The 24,494-nt window shown below is 39.8% G+C and overlaps 1 protein-coding gene across 1 annotated transcript in view; it reads left to right on the top strand.

Moving 5' to 3' along the window:
- The first annotated feature begins 16,416 nt into the window (after window positions 1–16,416).
- Window positions 16,417–24,494, top strand: part of LOC147461048 (transcription factor MYB61-like) — a 29,844-nt gene continuing 21,766 nt past the window's right edge. The window contains exons 1-2 of the mRNA XM_086500009.1: window positions 16,417–16,749; window positions 17,319–17,448. Coding sequence (XP_086356135.1) covers window positions 16,650–16,749; window positions 17,319–17,448 — 230 coding nt within the window. The 5' untranslated portion in view covers window positions 16,417–16,649. The remainder of the gene's footprint in view (window positions 16,750–17,318; window positions 17,449–24,494) is intronic.

Here is a 24,494-nt window from a genome sequence, read left to right as displayed (position 1 = left end):
TCAAACGGTAATTAACCTAATCCTTCTCAATTAGTAAGATTAGATTAGGATAAATGATGAATTAATCAAAGATTAGGCCTATGCATGCTCCTTAAACCTCTTTAAATTAATTAATCTCTGCTAATTATTGTAATTAAGCTTAGTAATATTAAGCTAATTAATTATCCTATCATATTATGACTGAAATTAGCCAAATTAACCATGAATTAATGATAAATATATTAATTAAGCTTAGAATAAGATGAGGTAATTATCAGAGTTGCATTAGATAGTCATTAAGCTAGGAAAATTATCCTATAATTTTTTGAGTAATTTTATTAATTAATTATACAGAATTACTCTGTTTTTTGAGCTATTTAAATAGGGGAAATTAGAAAATTGATTTCAATTATTATATTATATTTATCAGTGGTTAACTGGGTGTTAAGGAACCCGTGATATTTAGGAAAAGCTCAAATAATAAATCTAGCTAATTAATTATGCAGAATTACTCTGTTTTTTGAGCTATTTAAATAGGGGAAATTAGTAAATTGATTTCAATTGCTATAATATATTTATCAGCGGTTAATTTGGTGTTCAGGAACACGTGATAAGTAGGAAAATCTTAGATAATGAATCTAGCTAATTAATTATGCAGAATTACTCAGTTTTTTGAGCTATTTAAATAGGGTAAATTTGTAAATTGATTTCAATTGCTATAATATATTTATCAGTGGTTAATTTGGTGTTAAGGAACCCGTGATAAGTAGGAAAATCTCAGATAATGAATCTAGCTAATTAATTATGCAGAATTACTCTGTTTTTTGAGCTATTTAAATAGGGGAAATTAGTAAATTGATTTCAATTGCTATAATATATTTATCAGTGGTTAATTGGGTGCTAATAAAGCCATGAAAATTAAAAAAATCTCAGATAATGAATCTAGTTAATTAATTACGTAGAATTACTCTATTTTTTGACCAATTTATATAAGGGAAATTAGTAAATTGACTTCCATTGTTAAGATACATTTATCAGTGGTTAATTAGGTGTTAAGAAACCTGTTATAATTAGGATAAGCTCAAATAATTAATATAGATAATTAATTAGGCATAATTACTGTGTTTTTTGAACAATTTTAATAGGGGAAATTAGTAAATGGAATTAAAATGCTTCCATATAAGTATCAGTAGTTAATTAGGTGTTCAATAACCCGTGATAATTAGGAAAAGTCTAGAAAGTTAATTTAGTCAATTATTTTAGATAAAATACCCTGTTTTTTGAGTAATTTTAATAGGAGAAATTAGTAAATGGAATTGAAAGGCTTCCATATAATTATTAGTGGTTAATTAGATGATCAATAACCTGTGATAATTAGGAGAAGTTCAGAAAGTTAGTTTAGCTAATTATCTTAGATAAAATACCCTGTTTTTGGAGTAATTTTAATACGGGAAATTAGTAAATGAAATACAAATGCTTACATATAATTATCAGTGGTTTATTAGATAATCAGTAACCCATGATATCCTTGTATAGGTGGTCTTGAGACAAGTTAGTACTGGTCAGTGATACCTTAAAATGACAGTACCTTGTCTTAAGTATAAAGATGTCTGTTTCTGAAAGAATGTCTTCAATGCTGTTTTAAAAGGTTGATTTAAGGAAATGCAGTTGAAAAAAAATAATAAAAAAGGAATCATTATTTTAAGTGTGGAAAGAATGTGGTAGTAAGTAAACAACAAAAAAATAAATCATGTGTGAGTGCGGGGTGGTAAGTGGGGATTGACTAAGGTTGTCAATCATGGATGGGTGGACCTGATTAGTCAGGTAACTATCCATTCTCGCACACTAAAACGTGTAGAAACTTCACTTGGATGAGGAATCCACCAGCGGCTGTGCCCTCACATATGTTAGAGGGAATAAAGCGTTGGCTAAGGAGATCTTAATCTAAAGGATGAAGATTTAGGGCCGGAAATTTTGTTTTGGGTCCCGTTTCCATTGCGAGACAGGACTAGGTCATCTTCTAGGGCTATAAACCTAAACCATTGCCAATGGTAAGGGGGAATTCCCTGGAATTTTTCTTGTTAAAGACTTCGACTTTAGTAGACCTAGAGACCTGTCAACGGTTCCATCCCGCTTTTGGTGTCGGCGGGTTTGGAGACCTTACACGATATACCATAAGCGGATAACGCTAACGGCCTGAATACCGAGACTAGCCTTTGGCCGCTAAATGATTGAAATACACCTAATCGATTAGCCCTAAGCGGTTAAGCGGCTAGATAACAAATCAAGTAAACAGTATGGCTAAGAGATTGATTACCTAAGTGGTTGGTTCTAAGAGGAAATTCCTAAGCGGTAAGCTCTAAGCAATGTGAATATTGATTTGCCCTAAGAAACTAGTTCGAATTAAGCAGCAAAGCCTTAAGCGGTAAGCTCTAAGCGATCTGAATATCGGTAAGCCCTAGAGACTTTCCTTAATTAAGCAGCAACCCCTAAACGATAAGCCCTAAGAAGTCTGAATATCGATATTTCTCCCTAAGCGAGTAGCCCTAATTAAGTGACTAAATGGCCAAATAATGAAGCGAGTATGCCCAAGAGGCACGGCTAAGTGATTGAATACCTAAGAGGATAGCCCTAAGTGGCTAACCTTAAGCGGTCTTAATATCAATTGTCCCTAAGTGACTAGTTTCAAGCGGCAAAATAAAGAAGTGGGTAGAACTAAACGGTACGGCTAAGCAATTGAATACCTAAGCAGCTAGCCCTAAGCTACTAGCCGAAGGCGACTAACACTAAGCGATTAGCCCTAAGGATTTGGCTTTCAACAACCTAAATACGGACTAATCCTAAGGGGCTAAGCGGTTGAATACTTAAGATATACGTCCTAAACTATATGAATACCAATTAGCTCTAAGCGGTTAAATGGCTAAATAAGAAAGTGGGTAGGACTAAGCCGCATGACAAAGGACTGAATATCTAAGCAGCTAGTCTTTAACGGTGTAAATATGAACTAGTCCTTAGCAGTTAAGAGAATGAATAACTAAGTGCCTAGCCTTAAGGGGTGAATCCTAAATAAGTGGATAGCCCCAAGAGGGCAACTACGTCCAATGGACATAACAACCTCAATTTTCCATAAGCGATCAACATAACAACAATGATCGACGATTTGCAAAATGCATGAAGTTAATCAAAGGTAATTAGAGCCTAACACTAAAACGTAACTAAAAATATTATAATTTACATTTACAACACTTGCAACAAGTCACAATTTAAAAAACCAGCATAATTTATTAATTTCCAAATTATTTTAGACAAAATAACAAAATTATTTATAAAATGACATAAATTAAAATAACTCTTTTTTTATGATCAAATATCATTATCTTTCTTTGTGTTGGACGAGAGAGACTCACACACCTAGATCAACATAATGTCAATCGAGGACACATATGACACGATAGGCACACGGAGGAAATCTCTTAAGCTTGTCAGGCTGAGACCATCCTACACATACAACACTCTAGAAGGCCAACTAAACCACAATCAAGAACCTCACTGCTCTCAACTACACCACCTAGCCACATACACACATACGGAAGGTAACTCACCTAATCATGCCAGATTCGTACGAAACTTAAGGAACACCATACCCTCACTAGGATACACCTGTCCCTAAGCTTCTACACTCAAAACCCGTCTGCGGAAAACGTGTAGGATGACATAGCAAAATTTTGAAAGTTCCCGAAACTGAAATTTATGAGTATCTATGCGTAGCTTATGTTGCCACAATTCTATAGACTACTAGCACGCAAAAAACAGACATCGTTTGATACACTTACGGCCACAATTAGCTCATAGATGCGTCGGCGTGTGCGCTTTGTCTCGCGTGGAATGCTTGGCGTCGTCGCGTAGCTCTCCTCGAGCCTACAGCAATGGTGCAGTCGGATCTCCAATGTGTTGAGCGAGCCGGGGGTAACGAGAGGATGAAACTCACGCTCACTCTCTTTCTCTCTCACACACAGTAGACGGCAGCGCTAAAGTTTGATTATGATTAAATGTCTTTTTACAAAATGACCTAGGTACCTTATATACTAAGGCTACCTTAGGTTTAACAAAAAATGGGGTTGAAAGGGTCAAATGGCTTTGTATTTACAATCTGGAAGTGCCATTGCACCCCGGCTTCTGAAACTAGAATAACTACTCATTACAAATGACGTTTATAGCCATAATCCGCAGCATTTCATAACTCGCAAAAGATAAGATTTTGGTATGAAACTTGAGTTATGTTGTGTTGTTGACCCAGCGGTCAACATTCCCCCCTTCCGCGTTTATGTCGTCCTTGACATGACCTGATTGTCGATGGCGATGTGGTCTTTGCTGTCGTTTTGTTGTTGTAAAGAAAGTAGAGACTATAGCCTTTGCAGTAGCTTGTCTTGTTCGTCCAATCCGATGTACATAGTCTTCACATGATTCAGGAAAATCATAATTGATGAAGAACTTTATGTCTTTCACATCCACGCTCCGAGCTGCAGCATATGTTTCTGTCATTATAGGTCTATTGCCAGATCTAAATTCAAAAAGAACCCAATGTCGTTTAACTTGACTCTTATCATCATGGATAGAGAAAGCTCCATCCATCACTTGCTCCAGCAAATCTGTCAATTCGGAGTATTTGTGATTCTCAGAAACAACTTCTACAATCTGTAGAATTGAGTGATTGGATTTCTGATCTTGTGAGCCAATGACAACTTTGTAAGGAGTTATGTTGTGTTGTTGACCCAGCGGTCAACACTTTGCTGTTGTTTTGGCTTCATGTGTTGCACTGCTTGTATCTTTGTCGAACCACAACAAAAACTATGATCCATTAGAGCGGACGTCTATCATCGGAACCATTCATCTGTTGAGATCCTCTGATTACTTTTATGTCTGCTCTTCGTCATTGGGGACTTCTTTGTTCCTGTGCAATCATGTTGTTAGTGTTGTCTGCAGCTTTGTCATTGTAGGCCATTCTTCGACTCGCCATTGAGGAGAAGTATGCTATGATCTGAAATTGGTGCTCCAAATCATTTGTCAATTGATTTGAGTAGCATTTCCTTATTGCTGATGTAGAAGGAATATGTACAAGATGATGGTGATAGGTGTCTGTAGATTAGGGTCTAAAACCTGGATGACCAAAGGGAAAAAAACCCGGTGGGGGGAAAAAAAAATTGCCTTTGGTATACGCTCTTATTGGAGTTGAGCTGTTGAACGTGAAGTACATGTTCATGAAAGGTGAGTGCTTGGGTGAAACACGGAAAGAGTGTCTGATGCAAGTGCCAATTATGGGACACTCTATATGCATATGAGAAATTTGTCAACAAAAGCATGCAATGTGAAAGAAGGAGATGATGGGCGTTCGAGGAATAAATGTAGCACATGTGACATCAAAAGATGTCTCAATAGATTCCACCATTCCAAGAAGGGTTTTCGATGTAGAAGTTTCTCCACTCGTATCTCACTGTGCGCAGTACGTGAGTGTCTTTTGGACCTTCTCCTTGACTTCACCAGACTTAAGTACTTAGACTTCGACTCTTTTGCTCACCTATACCAGCATGAGCGACACAACGTAAATATGCTCAACTCTTCCAGCTTGAGCAGTACCTAGAATAGCTAAGACGCTTAGACCACAGAGAATATTACTTGAAGATTTGGGACTAACACCTCACTCATTTTGTGGCTTAGCTACTCGACTCTGACTTGTATGACTTGTCGGTTGCATGTTGACACTGCTTTGTGACAAGTTCTTCGGCTGTTGTAGTAGCTGCTGAGACATACTTCGTGAAGTTTCATTGTTTTCCTGTACCTTCTTCTCTTTGTAATGCTCAGGCATCTCGTCAGTCTTTTCTTCATGTGGATTATGGATTTTTAAATTATTTTTTTAATTAATAAACAAAGAAAATCTTTAAAAAAAACTTAACAAACGAAAAATCATTCAAATAGAAATCCAAATGCTATGTACACTATACACATGTCCCTAGGGGCTCATATATGGATTTTGTCCCCATACTCCTCTTTAACATTACTATGAGGGCATATACTCTAAATTTCATCAAAAAATTATCACAATAAAACACAAAAATTCAATGCCTCTCACAAAACATTGCCCTCTAATAGTCATAATGTTAGGTCCGCATTCAGAATGCCTCCCCCCTTCCTATTTGGAGTCATCCTTTACGACAGGGTATCGCAAAGGGTATGTGTTGTGCTTGGGAAATTAAAAGTTGTGCCAATGTAGGCCTTGTAATGTAGCCCTATTATGCATACACAGTCAATGCATGGAAAAGATTTATGTTGTGCAAGGTGTGGGTATAAGCAATTTGCTTATTGGCATTTGTTGGCGAGGCTTCCTATTCTAAGCAATGTAATGGTCTTTGAAGCTCCTGTATCGTTGCTTGATTGAAGAGACTTGCTCTCTTCTAACTGTACTGTAATCGTAGGAAGAATTGTAAGAATTCAAGCGGCGATGCACTGACAGCAGTTTTGTTGTTCTTCTTTGGGACCCATTTCTTTGTGATTATTGGCTGTTTTGTTGCTAACGCTCGTTTGGGAACCCATACTTTCCCGTGCTTCGTTTGTGTTTGAAGAGACTTCTTTGGGATCCACCTTTTTGTTGTGTGAATCGACAGTGGTCTTTGCTTCGGCCCTTGTACGCTTGGTTGGTGACGGGATTTAGGCTTTGAGAATTGATACTGTGGTTGTTTTGGAATCCAAATGAATTCCTGACTTTTTGGTGCTTGAATCAACTTCTTTGGAGCCCAAACCTGAGTTTTGAAAGCTTGCGACTTTGTGATATTCTTACCCGTTCATGCACGCTTTCCTTGTTTTTGTTTTGGTGTTGGATCTTGTGATTTGTCATTAGAGATCTTTGTCTTCTTGATCCATATCTGTTTTTGGCCGATCTGGTTTTTTGGTATCCAGATTTGTCGAGCTTTTTGGCTTTGGCTTGTTGTCCTGTTCTTTTGGCCTGTCATGGTTGTTGCTGAAGGGGTTGGTGATAGGGATGGCCTGAGTTGATGATAGGGGATGTCCTAAGATTCATCACTATCGCTACTATCCTTAGCAAGGTTGACTTCTTGTACTTTCCCTTGATTTTTTGGCTGGTAGTGGAAAGTTACTATCTGTTTGCTCGTGGGTGTTAGTTTCTTGGAGGACTTTTCTAGAGCATTGTTAGCTCGTTGCTCTGGTCGTATTCCTCCTAGCTGAGTCTTTGCATCCTTATTAGGAACCATGTATGAGGATGCTTGTCGTGGCTGTGTCTTCACGAAGGACTTTGGAATCCACTTTTGATGCACTTTATTCGTGTAGCGATGACATTGATTCCTGGGTCGTCGATCTTCTTGAAGCTCGAAGTGTTCTACAGAGTCATAGAACTCGTCGTCTTATTCATCTTTTGATTCTCCACATTTCTTTGTTTCCTCCTTATTTCGAGAGCTTGTTTATGTCTGGTTCTCTTCGTTTTCTTGGATTACACTCACTGCAAAATAAGGAACGACAACATATCCATTTTCATCACAAAACTTTGTTGTGGGAGCATCCTCCACGGCGCACACGTCCAGAGTAGCCAAGATGTGTTCCCATCCAAAAGGCTCTAACTCTTCTTCAGGAAATGGTTTTGGGATATAGTCCTTATCCTCTATAACCCGCTCTAGGATACATTCCTCAAGTTTCAAGCTACCACATTGTGAAGTTCCACACATCCACAGTTCTTTAGGCTTACCTAGCCAAGCTAGAAGTTCTGATCCTGCTACTGTGGCGGAATCAAACTCCTCAACCGGTGTTCTCGTCACATCCCTATAGCTATGGTCCCTCTAGTTTATCTTTGTTATGGTTTCCATATGTCTCAGGTATATATGGTCATAACCCCAATCTTGGACCATTTTCAATTGTTGCATGAATGGTCTTCCCAGAATGATTTCATAGTTGTTCTTCTTGCCAAAGTCGACAACAAAAAAAGTGTGTTCATATTCAATGCCACAAGAAGTAACAAGTACTTTTTCTAGCAATCCTAGGGGATTTTCCTTGTGTCCGTCTGCAAGCTGCAGGGTCATTCGTGTGGATATCAAGGCAAGTTGTCCCCATTTTTTCCAAACCTCTTTGGTTGCAATGGCCACACCAGCTCCACTGTCAAGGATTGCCATGGTTTTTACATTATTGAATTCCATAGGAAGGGTGGTGTTTCCATCTTCTCCCTCATAATACTCGCCTACCTTGTTTAATGGCACTGGCCTAGTGTTTAGTTGAGGCATTTCAAGCTCTTTGATGCTTTCCTCGATTCGAGTCATTGGGATTTTTACACCAAATTTCTCTAGAAATTTACCACGGAATTTGGTCTTTAAGGTTTGAATCATTTTATGGCACATTTCAAACCTTTGCTTTTCTTGTTCCGTATAGGGATATGTCATCCACCTATGTTCTTGAGTTTCGTTGTTTTTGAGCCTCGCATCATAGGATTTCAAGAGGGCATCTAATGTCTCATTAACCTTCTCTGCCAACACAAATCCTCCTGAACTAGCACTTCTCGATTTCTCATCCGTGGATGGTTCTTCTAGAGGTTTAACCATCTATGTAAGAGAAGGTGCCTCCTTTTCCTCATGTTGTTGTATATTCTTTTCAGGTTCGGTAAGCTTCTTAGCTAGGGATTTTTTCTCTCGTTCCCTGCGTGCTTTCATCCTAGTCTTTCTAGCTTTCCAACTATTTCGTTTGCTCTTGGTTTTCTCACTAGGTGCGTGTGTCTTTGGTCCATCATATGTCTTTGGACTCATGTCACTTTCCGTGTTCTTTGTCTCTGGATTCTCATCAGCTTTCTTTTGAGCTTGTGCTCTCGTAACCACTTGAACTAGTACGACATTTTCATTTTCTGAGCTACTAGGTAGCTAAACAATCCCTGATACATTTGTTGTGATTTTCCTGATTTGGTTTGGGTTTTTTGGGAAATCGGGGATCAAGTGAGTGATGCCGCACTCAAGACTATAGGCATTTACTTCAGTGATCTCCGTATGAGGACATTGTTTGACCAAGTGGTTGTCACGACTTTTGTGACAATCTGTCTCTAGTTGAGGAGATTCTTTTAGCATTTCCTCTTGGCTATAAGCAAGCTTTGACCTAGATAAACCGCTATTTGCAATGAATCGCAATATCCTTTTGTCTATTTCATACCTTCTTTCTTTTGACTGAAACCCAGGAGGTGGAGGTTGTACCGGCCTCACCACTCCATGTGTTTCTCTCACATTTTGTTGCTCCGAAGGGTAGTACTCTCTTTGGTTGCTATACCACATTGTAGCTGGTACTGGGGTTGGTTTATTTGATGCTTCCATCATTGGCATGTATCTCATGTCTACCTGCATTCTAGCACCTGGAAGCAGCGGAGGTTGTTGTCCTAAGACAAGCTGTGGCCTTAAAACTCCTACTGGTCCTGGCGCATTCCCCGTAATGTATCTAGGTGGAGTAGGTTCTTCTGGAATAGGTTGTGCATACCTCTCCCTAGCATTTTCCATGCTATAATAGCACTCTTCCCCCGTATGGTTCGTCGATTTTCTCTCAATTTCACACCACTTCGGCTCTCCCGAATCAGACCTTACAAGAGGAATCAACCGCTTGACCAAGTCATCGATAAGCTTTTCTTGATCAATAGGAGCTGTTGGCTTGGAAATGGACTCACTTATCTGTGAAACACTGTGTTGAGAGGATGTGTCATCTCCTTGACTCTTTAAGTCCTTTTCTTTGTATGCCTCACAGTTATCCACTAGATAAAGAGCTTCTTTGATCAACTCGTTTAGCGTCATCCTCCTTATCATATGCAGATCCTTCTGAAGGCCCTCATCTCTCATTCCTTGGATAAAGATCAGCATCAGTCATGCTTGCATAGGTAATTCTGCTCTCGGACAGAGCTTAACATATCTCTTGAGCCGTAATGATGCTTTGCGTACTGATTCATCCTCTTTCTGTTTGAATCTATGGATTTGTGAGACCGTGTTGTGAGCAATGCCTTTTGGCGAGAATTCTTCAATAAACTCCTCAAACAGCTCATCTAGGGTCTCAAAATCCCATTTTTCCACCGAGTCGAACCATGTAGCTGCATCATCTTCTAGAGTCAATCCAACTCCCGCAAACTGTGTCGCAAAATCTGAAACTTCCTCTGCTCTAATCACTCTTCTATAAGCCGTTACGTGATCTCTAGGATCTTTATCTCCGGAGTATTTTCTGTTTACCCATTTCTGGACTTGGGATGGTCTAACTCGTCGATTGTCTACAAGTCTAACCAGAGACTCTCCCAATCCTTCTCTCGTTATCGCTCTTGAAGGGAATCCTGGTGGCTCTCTTCTTGGAATTCCTATAGGAATTCCCGTGTTTGGTGGAGGCATTTGTGATCCTTCATTGTCCAAATATCCACCTCTTTCTAGTACAGTTTGTGGATTTGTGCTTTCTACAACTCTGTATTCTCGTCCATACTTGTCGACAACTATAGATCTCCATTGACAGTCGACTCCGTATGTGTAGACATATAAGAGCTTGTAATCCGTTATCTCTTCTAGGTATGGATCTAAGCACCTATAAATATTGACCTCATTGTCATCAATGTATCTATATAGTCCTTTACTCTCATGACCAATCATCCAAACTCTCTCAACAAGATGGATCTTTATCAATTGCAAGTTTGGAAGATCCATTGTGGGAGGATATTCCTCTATCGTCGGGATCTCCAAGCTTGTGTAAGCTGCGTTTGAATCTAGGGTAGACATGATTTCTGGGCTTAAGAGCTTTTGCTTGGTTCAAGTAGACTTAGTCTACTGTGTTCAAGTTCTTTGGTTAGGGAAAAGTCGAAACTATGTCCAAAACCGCAACCATTTCGTCACAATTCGCAACAATTGTCGCTTTCAGACACCCCTAACTTGCGGATCAATTTTGAGGCCTCAAACGATGTTTTTTTCAAAGTTGAACTAAATGGTTGTCGTTGGCATGCATTTAGTTCAAGTTTTGCTCTAAGATCTGTAGATCCGCTCTCAGGCTACGTTTTGATATAAAAACTTTTCCAATCCGATACCGTTTGTGAAAGTTATGGCCAAAATAGTGAAATGCAGTTTAGACTGGTCAAAATGATTTGGGATCTCTGTGACACTGTGAACACTCCTGTTATGGTCAAAAGTACAGTTGGACCCTAAAATTGGCCTGGAGACATCCTACGCGTAGTATGTTTATATGCTCAGAATTTAACAAAATTTGGTCTAGAGACTCCCCTTGAGTCCAACAACACAATGGTATGCTCAGAATTTAATTTGGACCTAAAAATGGCATTGAGACATCCTATGCGTAGGATGTCTTTTTGCACAGAATGACTTGAAATTTTCACCCCAGCTTCTCCTTGATGTGCTGATCACAGTGGTGTGTTCATAGGTTGGTTTGGAGTCCTAAATCAAGCTGGAGACATCCTACGCGTAGGATGTATAACTGCTTAGATTTTGTCCAAACTTGCACTGTAGCTTCCCCTTGATGTGCTTAACTCACAGCTATTTTTACTTTTTGATTCTGACACCTATAGGTTGGTCAAATGATTAAGAATCTGCTGCAAAAGCCTGATGTCTGTTCTGATGAATTCACCAGTCAAATCCACTCCAAATTGGACCAAATTTTCTTAGGAGGCTTATCTAAGGCTATATGACAGCATGGTATGGTCACAGTAGAATTTTGGTTTTAGAATTATGTTTTAGATATCCTACGCGTAGGATGTCTTTTTGCTCAGAATTGCCCCAAATTTGAACCACAGACTCTCCTTCAGGTGCTGATCACTGTGGTATGCTCAGATTTTTGTTTAGAGTCCAAAATCACACAGAAGACATCCTATGCGTAGGATGTCTTTTTGGCTTGTTTGACCCCAGACTTGTCCTACAGCTTCCCCTTGATGTCAGTAACCCAGTGGTATGCTCAGATTTGAGATTGGATGTCAAAAGACCCCAAAACTAGCTGTTCTTGTCTTTTTCAATAAAAAATACTAAAGTTTGCTCAAAACCCAATGTTCTCACCCAAATGAGCTGAAAACTCTCACATGCACTCAAAACATCATGTATAACATGCACATGAAGTCACCCTATGGTTTGGTCTCAAAATTAGGCCTTGGACACAATTTGGGTAGGATGTCTGGGAATTTTCGTTTTTTGGCTTTGATCTGTCAAAATATGGTCAAATTTCCACTTTCTAGGTGAAAATAGGGTAAAACCTACCTTCTAAACACACTGGTAACCTCAGATTTTCAAAAAAGTGCCCAGATGACCCTGTAGACATCCTACGCGTAGGATGTCTACTACTTATTTTTTTCAGACTGAAGTGTCCCTGATGCTTCCTTATGCTCTCAGCAAGTGCAAGTATGCTTCACAATTGCAAAAACATGCAAAAATCACTCAATTTAAGCCTTTTCTGAAATTTTACGTTTTCTGACTCCGCCTTTTGGTTTTTGGTCAACAAAAGTAGGGAAAAACACCCAAGTCAATATGTTACTAGGTAAAACCTACCCTCTGAACCCACTGGTGCAGTCAGAATTTTCAAATTTAGTCTCCAGAACCCCCTTGAGACATCCTACGCGTAGGATGTCTATGTTTACAGAATTGGAGGTTTTCTTCACAGAACCCTTGCAAATGCTCTTTTATATGCACAGCATCAGTCAGTCATACAAAAATATCCACAAAAGCTTGTTTAATGCATTTTTACCTTCAAAAGCACACTTTTCCGTGATTTCAAATGCAATCAAGCACTTTCGCAAATAATTCAGTGTTGAATAGCTCTAGATCAGAATCGGATCACTTACCTAAAGCTCCTCCTACAAATCATATGGGGTTTTGCATCTATGACTAGAAAAACGCTTCACTGCCACACACGGACTAGTAAACGCTTTTATCACCTCACAAATCACTCGACCACCAACAACTACTCTAATCCACAGATCCTATCTAAACATATCTAGTCGCAGACCCTCGGCAAGACACACGCTTCCTGGCTATCCACTTGATCGCGGAATATCCTCTTCCGGATCCACTTAAGAAAAATGCTTTCTTTAGCCGAAACTAAATCAAGCAACCATCACACGAGTGTTAGTAGGAAACCTACTTAGATCCTTGCGTCCCCGGCAGCGGCGCCAATGTTGGACGAGAGAGACTCACACACCCATGAAGTGCATGCAAACACTACCTAGATCAACATAATGTCAATTGAGGACACAGATGACACGATAGGCACACGGAGGAAATCTCTTAAGCTTGTCAGGCTGAGACCATCCTACACATATAACACTCTGGAAGGCCAACTAAACCACAATCAAGAACCTCACTGCTCTCAACTACACCACCTAGCCACATACACACATACGGAAGGTAACTCACCTAATCATGCCAGATTCGTACGAAACTTAAGGAACACCATCCCCTCACTAGGATACACCTGTCCCTAAGCTTTTACACTCAAAACCCTCACTCAAAACCCGCATGCGGAAAACGCGTAGGATGACAGAGCAGAATTTTGAAAGCGCCCGAAACTGAAATTTATGAGTACCTATGCGTAGCTTATGTCGCCACGATTCTACAGACTACTAGCACGCAAAAAACAGACATCGTTTGATACACTTACGGCCACAATTAACTCATAGATGCGTCGGCGTGTGCGCTTCGTCTCACGTGGAATGCTTGGCGTCGTCGCGTAGCTCTCCTCGAGCCTACAGCAATGGTGCAGTCGGATCTCCAATGTGTTGAGCGAGCTGGGGGTAGCGAGAGGATGAAGCTCACGCTCACTCTGTTTCTCTCTCACACACAGTAGATGGCAGCGCTAAAGTTTGATTATGATTAAAAGTCTTTTTACAAAATGACCTAGGTACCTTATATACTAAGGCTACCTTAGGTTTAACCAAAAATGGGGTTGAAAGGGTCAAATGGCTTTGTATTTACAATCTGGAAGTGCCATTGCACCCCGGCTTCTGAAACTAGAATAACTACTCATTACAAATGACGTTTATAGCCATAATCCACAGCATTTCATAACTCGCAAAAGATAAGACTTTGGTACAAAACTTGAGTTATGTTGTGTTGTTGACCTAGCGGTCAACACTTTGTTAAATGATGATTTTTAATTAATAAATTTTTTGAAATAACAAAAGTTATATTTTATCTCAATTTTTCCTTTGCTTCAAAAATGTGTGTGTGCCGCACAATGTGTATAGACAATTGACAAACTAACGTGCATTTTTTTAATTTGTGTGCATGTTTATGTGCATGTGTGTATGTGTGTGTGTGTGTGTGTGTGTGTGTTTGCAAGAGAAGAGAATGAAACAACACTCACATATGGGCTATTTGAGCAAGAAGCACTTGAAGAAATGTCGTCAAACATGTTAAAACACACACACACACACACTATGTTACGAATCTTACTTTGCTGATAGGAGGGAGCGTGTAAGTGGAGATCTTGACTCCAACAAGCCCGAGAGCACCAGATTTGCAGGAATGGAGGAGGAGGAGAGCAAGGGAGGAGATGAAAAATAGACAAAAATGCATAGGAAAAACCTGAGGGTTCTGTTTTTGCAGAATCTGTCAAGATAGGTGCCGATAGATCATAGAACTATCAGAATGCGTGCCTAAATGGGCCTTAAAATATGCATCTAAATAGCAATCAGAATTTGGATTGAAATCATTGTTGGAAATTCAAATTTTGATTTTTTTATATAAATGGTTATACACATATATTGATGCCCGCCACGAACGTCGTTATTTAGGTGATCTCTTTAGTAAAAGTAGGCCTCAAAAAGTGCCACATTGGAACAACATTTTGCTCTCAAGAAGAAATATCCCACTTTTGTTTTCGAAAATGAAAATGTTTTTCCAAGGTGAGAGTAATGTGAGATCAACGATTAGGCCAATGCTCATTGGAACTAGCACGGATCCTCCTCTCTTATTAGTGGAGGAGAATGAATGGGTGAAAGTGAGGGCTCATGCCCTTATGCCTCACATTTGATACTAGTGCCATCTGTGAGAAAGAATCATCGGATACTAAGAGCATTGGGGCTATGATGTAGCACTCAAAAGATAGGTGAGAAGACTACCTTTGATGGGAGAATGGCCTTCCGTCTTACCAATTGACCTCAATTAAGATGAATAGCAAACGATGCATCCATGGGTATTTCATGTAATTAGAGAACTTAGCTAGATACACAAAGTTAATAACAGTAGCATTAAAAACAAACTTGCATGTGGTTGTTCATGCAATCTCCAAAAGACTACTCTTAACACATGCAAAATGAAGTTCACACAATTGCTATGTCTACTTAAGTTTGCATATAGGTAGAGAATATTCACACACATAGAGGGTGCAACAAAGCTCACACCCAACATTGGCACAATTCTTCACTAGAGGTAGCTTTTTTCCTTCCCTCTTGCAATTGAAAGGAAATTATCATCAACATTCTGTCAATCTAGAGAGTTATCACTACGAACTATATAGTCATCTAGCTGACAAAGGTGGATAAAAGGCTTTTGTAAATATCACTTTTACATTAGAAGCTAGCTTTTACAAACATGGAAAGATTGGCATTCATTACAAAAAGGCTTTCTTTCTTGTTGCTAGATAGGCAAAAATTGTCAAACTTAGTCTTTGGTGGTGCTTTTGTATGATATTCCTTGTCTCATTGGTTGTTATATCTTAGCCTTACATTGCCAACATGTAGTGATGGTCTTGGCAAGTCAAGTTTTGACTTAGACACAAAGTTTTCACTTAGATTGGTCTCTCTCTCTCTCTCTCTCTCTCTCTGCTTCCATAGCAGGTTTTGTAACCTTTTCTTATTTATAATTGAGCCCACCTTATATCAATATTTTCCCTTGAGGGTACTGTGTATGTTTGGGATATAAAATTTTCACCTAAGCACTCCTTGCGAGCATTAGAATCTAAAAATTCCGCTCTTCACAAGTCCCACCCAATGTTTTTTTTTTCCATCAAGGCGAGAGAAATTTATATTAGAAGAAATAAGACATAACAACTACACATCATCATCATCCCAATGGGGCATAGTATGTCCACAACATCGTGCTGGTTATCCAGATTACAAAAATGCTCTAGGTTACAAAATGTACCAACACAAAATCGCAGCCAATGTTTTGCCATTCTACATGACAAGTGCTAGAGTAACTTGTATATGTTCGACCAAGGAGCTAGATACGTGGGGCCAGGGAACAAGGAACATGCATGTCCCTAACTAAAAGCAAAACTCATTGAATGAGAATGGATACTACGTCCTTGTAGAATGCGTTCAAGAGTGGAGCCATGATATGGACAGAGCAAATTCATCATTGAGAAATCAAGCTGGAGACACCGCATTCTCTCACAAACATTCTCCTTGCGTGCAGAGAATGTGAGAAAGAGAGCGACGAGAGTGTCGGCATATGCCCTCCTCCCGCGATTAGAGCCTGCTTCATTATCATACATAACATATCTAGGAAGCGAAGCGCGTTCTTTTGTAGCAGCTAGCCTGTCCAGCCCTGCGTCGATTTGCACCAGTGCTAGTCTCTCTCTCTCTCTCTCTCTCTCTCTCTCTCTCTCTCCACACACACGGGCGAGCAGGCTCACACAGCCACACCGTGTCACGCGTCCAGCCCCAAGTGCAGGCGCAGCAAATGAGGAAGGTGCTATGGTCTCCAGACGAGGACGAGAGGCTGGTGCGCTGCATCACCAAATACGTTCATGGCAGCTGGACTGACATCGCCCGTAAAGCTGGTATGATTAATGCTGCTACTCGATCACTTCAAGTACATATTGCACAGTAATACCGCTTAGCTACGTTATGTAATATCACTATGGCGGCATGGCGTGTCTATCGAAGTAAATTCCTCAACAATCGGTGGTGAAAGATCAGATCTAGGTATATATTACCCAGCTTTGAACAGCACGCCTGATGACTTGATGAGCAATAAATATGGTTTGGTGTTCCATAGATATCTTTATCTATTCTTGAGAAAATTTGCATCTACAGACCTTTCACAGTAGTTTTGTTGGTAGTTCCTCCATGACTCCGTTTTGCTCCACAACAACAGCAGCATTTTTGTTGACCGCTTGAATATTAGCACAATAAAATCACATCAAATGGCAAGGTGCTTGAATATTTTCTTCAAGGGTTAGGCTTGAAGCAGTACTGCACAGCCAATCACGATCAAAAGATATTCAATATTTGTAATTTTGGAAATATTGAAAATACATAATCACTACAAGATGCTCTTAAAACCTCTTGCAGAAGATGGTATATCCTTCGAACCCTAATCGAGGCTCAAAAAGCATGATTTTTGCAGGGCTGGATCGTTGTGGAAAGAGCTGTAGACGTAGATGGCTGAATCATCTTCGACCAGACCTCAAACATGGAAAGTTCTCATTGGATGAGATTAACCTCATAGTCGAGCTCCATGATGTACTGGGTAATAGGTGATGAAGTTGACATCTTGCTCCCCTTGTTTTTTAAGCGCTTCACTATATTGCTATTATTTTACTTTACAATGCTAAAGTTGGAATCAAGTTGGAATTTTTAATGCTACCCAGACATTGTTTGAACCGTGGGTTAGATCAGCCCTAGATTATGATAGTTCCGTTAGGGTAAAGTGGTCAGTCAAAAACCGGGTCCCGACTCCCTATGCTGGAATCTGTTCGCCCTTTTTAATAAAGCAACTCTACGTCAGAAATGAGACACATTCAATCACGTGGTGATAAGTAAGACATGGTGTGATGAAGGCACGGCCGTCCGATTTCGAGTTCAAGCCTCGCTGGCTTATTGGTTTTATTGGTCTTGATCCTACTCGTAGGTCACACAAAAAAATATCTCCGCAGGTTTGCATGTCTCGCCGCTCGCGATGCCGATTCTATCCCATATAGCGCTCACAGTTAGCTCTCGAATGCGCCCTTTCATGTTGAAAATAGTGCAGAGGATTGGTGGCAATTTGTCGCCTCTTTGAGGTGGTACTATATTGGGGTGTTTTACCCTATGGATTGTTGACACCTCAAGGCACATGTCCTTGAGGGCCATTGCGTTCTTTTTAAGTTAATATAATTTCACTCCACTCACCTGTGTGAGTATGGCAGAAAGAAAAAGAAGAAGAAGAGAACAGCTCTAGATCTCCAACCTTTTGTGTCACTCTCTTTATTGGAAATTAGAGCAGTTTTCTCCTTCCTTCAAACCTCGCACATTGAATGATAGAATGGTGTATAGCTATTGCATTATGTGGACAATTTGCTACAAGTTTTAGACAGTTTTCGAAGTGCAAATATTGAGTGGGAGTTTTGTTTTTGTTGCCTGAGAGTAGAAATATGAGTTTTTACAGCTAAAAAATGTGGCTTTATCGATCTTCTTTCCTAGCTATTAATTTTTCATAGATACAAAAAAGAGCAACAACGTCGAGTGTCACTGGGAAAAGGGAGCAACAATGCCGGAGTCATTGGGAAAATGGGTAGAAAAGTTAACCTTTCTAACTTGCAAATCTTCCCAGCACTTGTTGAGCTTGTTTACACATTAAGGTGTAAAAGAGAGTGAAAAAGAGTTCTTTTTGTCAAAGTGACAAAGGTCTAATACTTGTAGTGTGAAAATATAACATTCACAGACTTTTGGCCTAATTTGTAGAAACTTCCACTAAGTAATACTTCTGCACAACTTGACCCACACATAGCTAAGCCTAGGGTACAAGAGCCATATTAGAGGCACTTAGTTGAAAATACTAACACTTAGTCCCTCCACCAATCGATGATTATTGTCTAGTGGTTCTAAGTTGTGCCAAATCTCAAGATATTCAAGCACCTTGACTGCACTCACTTCTTTCTTCTGCCTCGGGTCCACAGAGTGTATTATTTCCTTACTCATGGGGTCTTTTCAAAACCTTAGTAAGTCCATTTAAAGTTGTATCAATTATCCTTGAAAAATCATTCAAGCTAAAGGTGTGATGATTGCGTAGAAAAGGGCTTATATAGGAGGCATTGGATGCTACATCAAAGGCAATTAGAAAGGAAAAGCAAGTTGTGAATCAAAGTAATGTGATCGTCAAGAGATTTGGTCGCCATTGCCGCTCTCCATTAAAGCCAATTCTAACACCTCTTTTATATTTTTTCCTGGTTTGTTTAACACATCTTTTCGTCTTTTTAAACTCCTTTAAGTGAGATTTGCTTTTAAAACCTACACAAAATGAAAAAGACCAAAATCAAAAGCAACTTGAAATCAACATGAATCAAAACCAAAATATGTATGGGATTGAGGCATAGGGGAAGAGAAGGATGTGCCATCCCGTGAGTAGTATGAGATAATAGTACCAAGGGTAGGTAACATTGAAATACACTTACAGACTTCTCTTTCTACTCTACATGGTCTAAAAGATCAGATGACTAAGTTAAATGACTGCCTACAAAAGGGAAAGCAGTTGATGACAAAATTATTTGTGGCATCTCATCCAAATATGCCTTCCAACTCTAGCGATGGTGGAACCCTATATAGAGACATTGTTATACCTTCTCTTGATACCCAGTCAATACCTAGAGAAAACCCTTTCCTCAAAGACGTGAAACCTCCTCAATTTAATGGTGGAGAAAGAGATAGAAATAAAGATTCTATCTAAAATTTTGTACATACATGGCAAGACCTTCATAGGTTGAAAATACCCAACGTGAGTATTTACCACTTGAGGTTAGTTTGTCATTGGGGCCAAAGGAATGGTGGATGGGCCTCAATGCACTAGGAAAGATTCCATGGGACTGGGATCAATTTGAAAAAAAATAAATTGAAATAGTTTCTTCCAATTAAAAATGAAATTGGGAGGAGTGGGACAAAGCTATGCAATGGGTTAGGCCTTTGCTTACATTACGGAGTACAGAGAAATAATCCTCCAGCTTCAGGGGATACATGATTTTGACAAAACAAGAGGGTATATACAAGGATCAGATAGACACTCCAAGTAAGAGGTGAAAAGAAATGCACCCAAAAACTTAGAAGAAGCACTTAAACCTGCATAAATTTATGAGGATAATCTCACTTGACAATTGCTAATACCACACAACTTCCATAGATATGGGGATATCGAGGACTTTCCTAAAAGAAAAAAGGAAATTTCCATGTGAAACATTGATTAAAAAGAGGGATGCACTACGGCCCATGCTAAAGCAAGAGGACTTTGTAGAGGCAAAAAAGAAAAGTTATGCTTCACTTGTTTTCAACCGACCTTTTTTTTGTTGAAATTATCACTCAAATGAGATATTTAAATTGAATTAGAATCTACTTGACTTACAAATCACCATGCTCATAATGAGCCATGGATCCAAAAAAAAATTAAAAGAGATTCAAGAGTTTCAACATGCAAATGATCGGGCTATACACATGCACCTACCCATACATACCTAAAACCATACTTTGAGTAAAAACATTCCTGGCGTGGCTGCCACAAACAGCAAGCCCTTTCCACAGGACATGAAGCCTCCCAAGCACAAGAATCTAACACATCTGTTCGTGGGAAAATAATGTTTGGGCTTTAAGTAGGAGCCCCAATCTCATACAAAGCTAGGAAATAAACATAAACAACCCAATCTACGACCAAGGAGAAAACACCACAAAACCATCATAGATACATCTGCTAAACTACAAAGCATAAGAGAAATACCATCGGGAGGCACCAACGAGAGAAGTTCCATCACACAACACATCCCAATTGATCACAACCAGCCAACCACGATTTGTAGGGGAGCCTTACACCTTCATATAGAATCTCGAAGTACCACTAGAACTCACAAGTTTGCCACACCTATAGGTCCCGCCGTCAAGCCAACAACAACTACTCCACAATCAACCATGTCGAGTGGTTTTTTTTTTAGGTCTGGAACAGGGATACCGCCAAGCCCGCTTCGCAAAAATAGGCCAATACTACAAGGGCAAGCAAGTCCCAAAGGCAAGCAAGGGCAGCCAAGAGCCCACACTAAAAACTCTCCTTTCCACGACCATCAGCCACTCTTGCCGAGGGACTCCGCACATGTAGCAGTACCCACGTGCATCTGCAAAGAAATAAGGGTGTCACTTGGACAAGCCGCCCGTGAGGTACCCCCAACCTTGATGTGTCACTGCCAAGGCAGGCACCACATCCTTTGCTGCAGACCGAACCCTCCCCTGCACTCATTGCACAGAACATTCTTAATGGAATTGCCCAAAGAAGGAAATAAAAAGGACCATGAAAAGGATAAATGTAATGACAAGAGTCATAAAGATAGGAAAATCCATGTAGCTCGAACACTTCTAATAGCTTGTAATGAAAACTTTAAATTTATAGAGGTGTTGCACTAGGACAAAGAGCACCATTGTTGTTTGTCAACTAGCTGCACGTGGAAATCAAGTTTTGATCGAGCTGGTAAAAAGCACGGAGTTGTGAATGGGATAAGCGTTAGTCATGATTGATGACTTTGCCACACATAACTTTGTAAATTATGCTCTTGTCAAGAAATAAAAACTTTTTGAACAACCAATTGCTTACTAATATGTCGTCTCTGTGATGCATGGTGAAGACAAGAAGATATGTGATACACTAGTATCGAGTTTGGAAGTTGAGATATAACTTTATAAAGACGTTCTTGACTTCAAACTAATGAATATGGATTGTGCAGACTTGGGTTTGAGAAGGGATTGGTTTTGGTCACTAGGACCTTCTGTGGAATTTAGAGTTACCAGCAAGACTCACTAGAATTGGTAAAAAAGGGTAAAACGTTTTTTATACAAGGTGAACATGATGTACAAAATAGTTCTTTAATATGTTCTCTTGAGTTGCAAAACCTTGTAATTAAAAGGTCTTGTGATGTATATATGTTCTGATGTCAATTCGTTGTAAATAACGACTTTGATGTGGCAATGAAACGTCACGTTCCTTTTTTGTCTTTGTCTTCTCGTAGTGATTACGAAAATTGAATGTCTTGCTATATGAACTTAAAGATGTTTTTCCTATTGATTTTCCAAAAGTTTTACCTCCTAAAGAGGTGAATTATATCATGCTATTGATCTAGTCGAAGGTGCAAAGTCAATCTAAAAACTACTTTATAAACTAGGCCAATGTAAGGACATGGGTCCTACGTGCAAGGCCACCGACACAGCCGGATAGCGTGTACGCTAGGGAGAGTCTATAAGATAGCACGGTTGGGTGGAGACTAGCACACGCATTACCACTGTCCTTTCACTTATATACGAGCTAGTTGTGCATGTGGCACGTTGCTTGTCTCCCATATTTCGTAGATAGCAACGTCTTCGCTGTGCAACAAAAAGAAGGCAGACATAGTTACCCTATTGACAGGCAACCGTAACTGCCGACTGCAGCAGCTATCCTCTAGAGCGCATGACCAAGGCCAACTTGACCGACAACTCGATGGCACCGAGGCTCCGAAGGCTTCCGTTGTCGGTGTTGATTGCGCGTGAAGGAAGGCCCGCTTAACCCTTGCATGGTGGATGGTTGAACCCACCCCATGAGAGTATGAGGCCAACGCTTACCATCAAGCTATTGACCGTTGTTGTGTATAACAAGGAAAGATAGCATACTTGTGTTGAAAAGAAAGCTAGAAGGAAACGGAAAGCTTCAAACTTCAAGGAAGTAGTTTCACTCTTCCTTTTCACTTCTTGGAGGAAGGCAAGTTTTGTCCTCCAAAATTCTTTTTTCCTCAAGGAAATAGCTTTAAAGTGAACAAAACCCTTCACAAAAACACCGAGTTTTTGTGAAGATTCAACAAAGGTGTTCTTATATGACGAATGACACGTGAAGCGCTACAATTTTTGCAAGGCGAGGCTCGCATGCAACGCAAACTGCTGAGCATACAAAACACAAAGACTTCAATTTCACAAGGTACAAGTTGATGTTTTTCTCTCTTTACATTAGTATGTGAGATGTCCCACCTACACACACTTTTTATTTTGAGCACGTAGATCAAAATCAAGGCACCACAAGGGTTGCTGACACTAATATGCATGACGATGATGAGCTAGGAGTTCATGGGCTTGTAGATATGGCTGCTTTCAAGACTTTGGAACATCGCCAAAGCGTACTTGAAATCAACCTCCCTGCACTCAATGCAAATGCTACCAATCTTTCGGAGTTATGAATTCACAGACGGCTCAAGGAGCCACAAGTGGCATAGTTCAAGGGAACCAAGCTCACACGACTGAAAGAGTCCAAGAGACAAGTGCTGCAGAAGATGCAAAAGGTAGCAATGCATTACTTAACAATATCACCATTCTTGAGTTCCATGGGGAAGAGCGTGATGGCAACAAGGATGCGGTCAATACATTCTTACACAAATGGAGTGATATTCATAGATTGAGACATACCCCGGATATAAAGACGGCTGGTGGAACAAGTGTATCTCTGAAAGGCAAGGCCTATAAGTGGTGGATGACATTTCCAATAGATGCTTGTATTCTGTCTTGGGATGCATTTAAAGCTTCTTTCTCCAAAGAGTTTTTGTACTCCAATGAAGAAGTAAGAATTGGTTAGCATGGGATGCATGCCGCATGTTTGGCCCTTCTCACATAGTACCTTTTAAGTATCGGGAAATCATATAGAACTAGAAGGTCTAGATGAATTCCAAAAGATACGGGGTTTTAATAGTTGTCTTGACAAAGACTATCGTCTTCATATCAAGATCCAACATCCAAAAACTTTGTAAGAAGCCATCAGCCATGCCCAAAGATATGTTGATGACCAAGAGAGGAAAGGAAACATTCCCTACAATTTTTCTAAGAGCAATGTGGCTAAGAGCCAACGACGAGGTAGATCTCCCATACATTTGAAGAGGAATAAGAGACAATCTACCTCTCCACGCCCACAAGAAGCTAAGAAGCCTAAGCACTCACGAGATACTTCATGTGGGTCTCTCCACACTGTTGATTTTGAGCGTGCAAAGAAACACAATTTGTGTTTTAGATATCTTTCAGAGCAACATAACAAGAAAGATTGTCCTCTTTTGCAAGGCAAACAAAAGTCCATGAACACAGTGCAACACCTCACATTAGATTCATCTCCTAAATATTGTGTTGTAGAGGTTCTTCATATGGAAGAAAACCACAAGTGTTGTGTGTCTGCTTCAATGTGATAGCCCACCTTTGGCCCCCATGATTTGATTTGCATGCAAGACACTAATAACGGACAACGTGTTCGTATTTTAGTGGATGATGGTGTAACTCATCACTTCTTGAACTATAAGCTAGTTAAGAAGTTGAAGCTTACACATACTCACTGCTCTCACAAGCATGTGGTGGAGCAGATGTTTAGGAATGATAAATAAGTATGGGACACGGTAGTTCAAGGGGTTGAGCTTATTGTTCAAGATCATACGATCACCCTTGACTTCCAAGTTATGAACATGGACTGCGCTGATGTAGTTTTAGGATGGGAGTGGCTGCATGGTTCAGGAAACACTTTGGACACTAGTTATAAACACAACTCTTTATCCTTCATGGCCAATGGTAAACATGTGCT

This window comes from Adiantum capillus-veneris, chromosome 3 (assembly GCF_014529385.1).
Source record: "Adiantum capillus-veneris isolate H3 chromosome 3, ASM1452938v2, whole genome shotgun sequence".
Lineage (NCBI taxonomy): Eukaryota > Viridiplantae > Streptophyta > Polypodiopsida > Polypodiales > Pteridaceae > Adiantum > Adiantum capillus-veneris.
The sequence above is the reverse complement of the archived record's forward strand: the minus strand, read 5'-3'. Positions and strand labels throughout refer to the sequence as shown.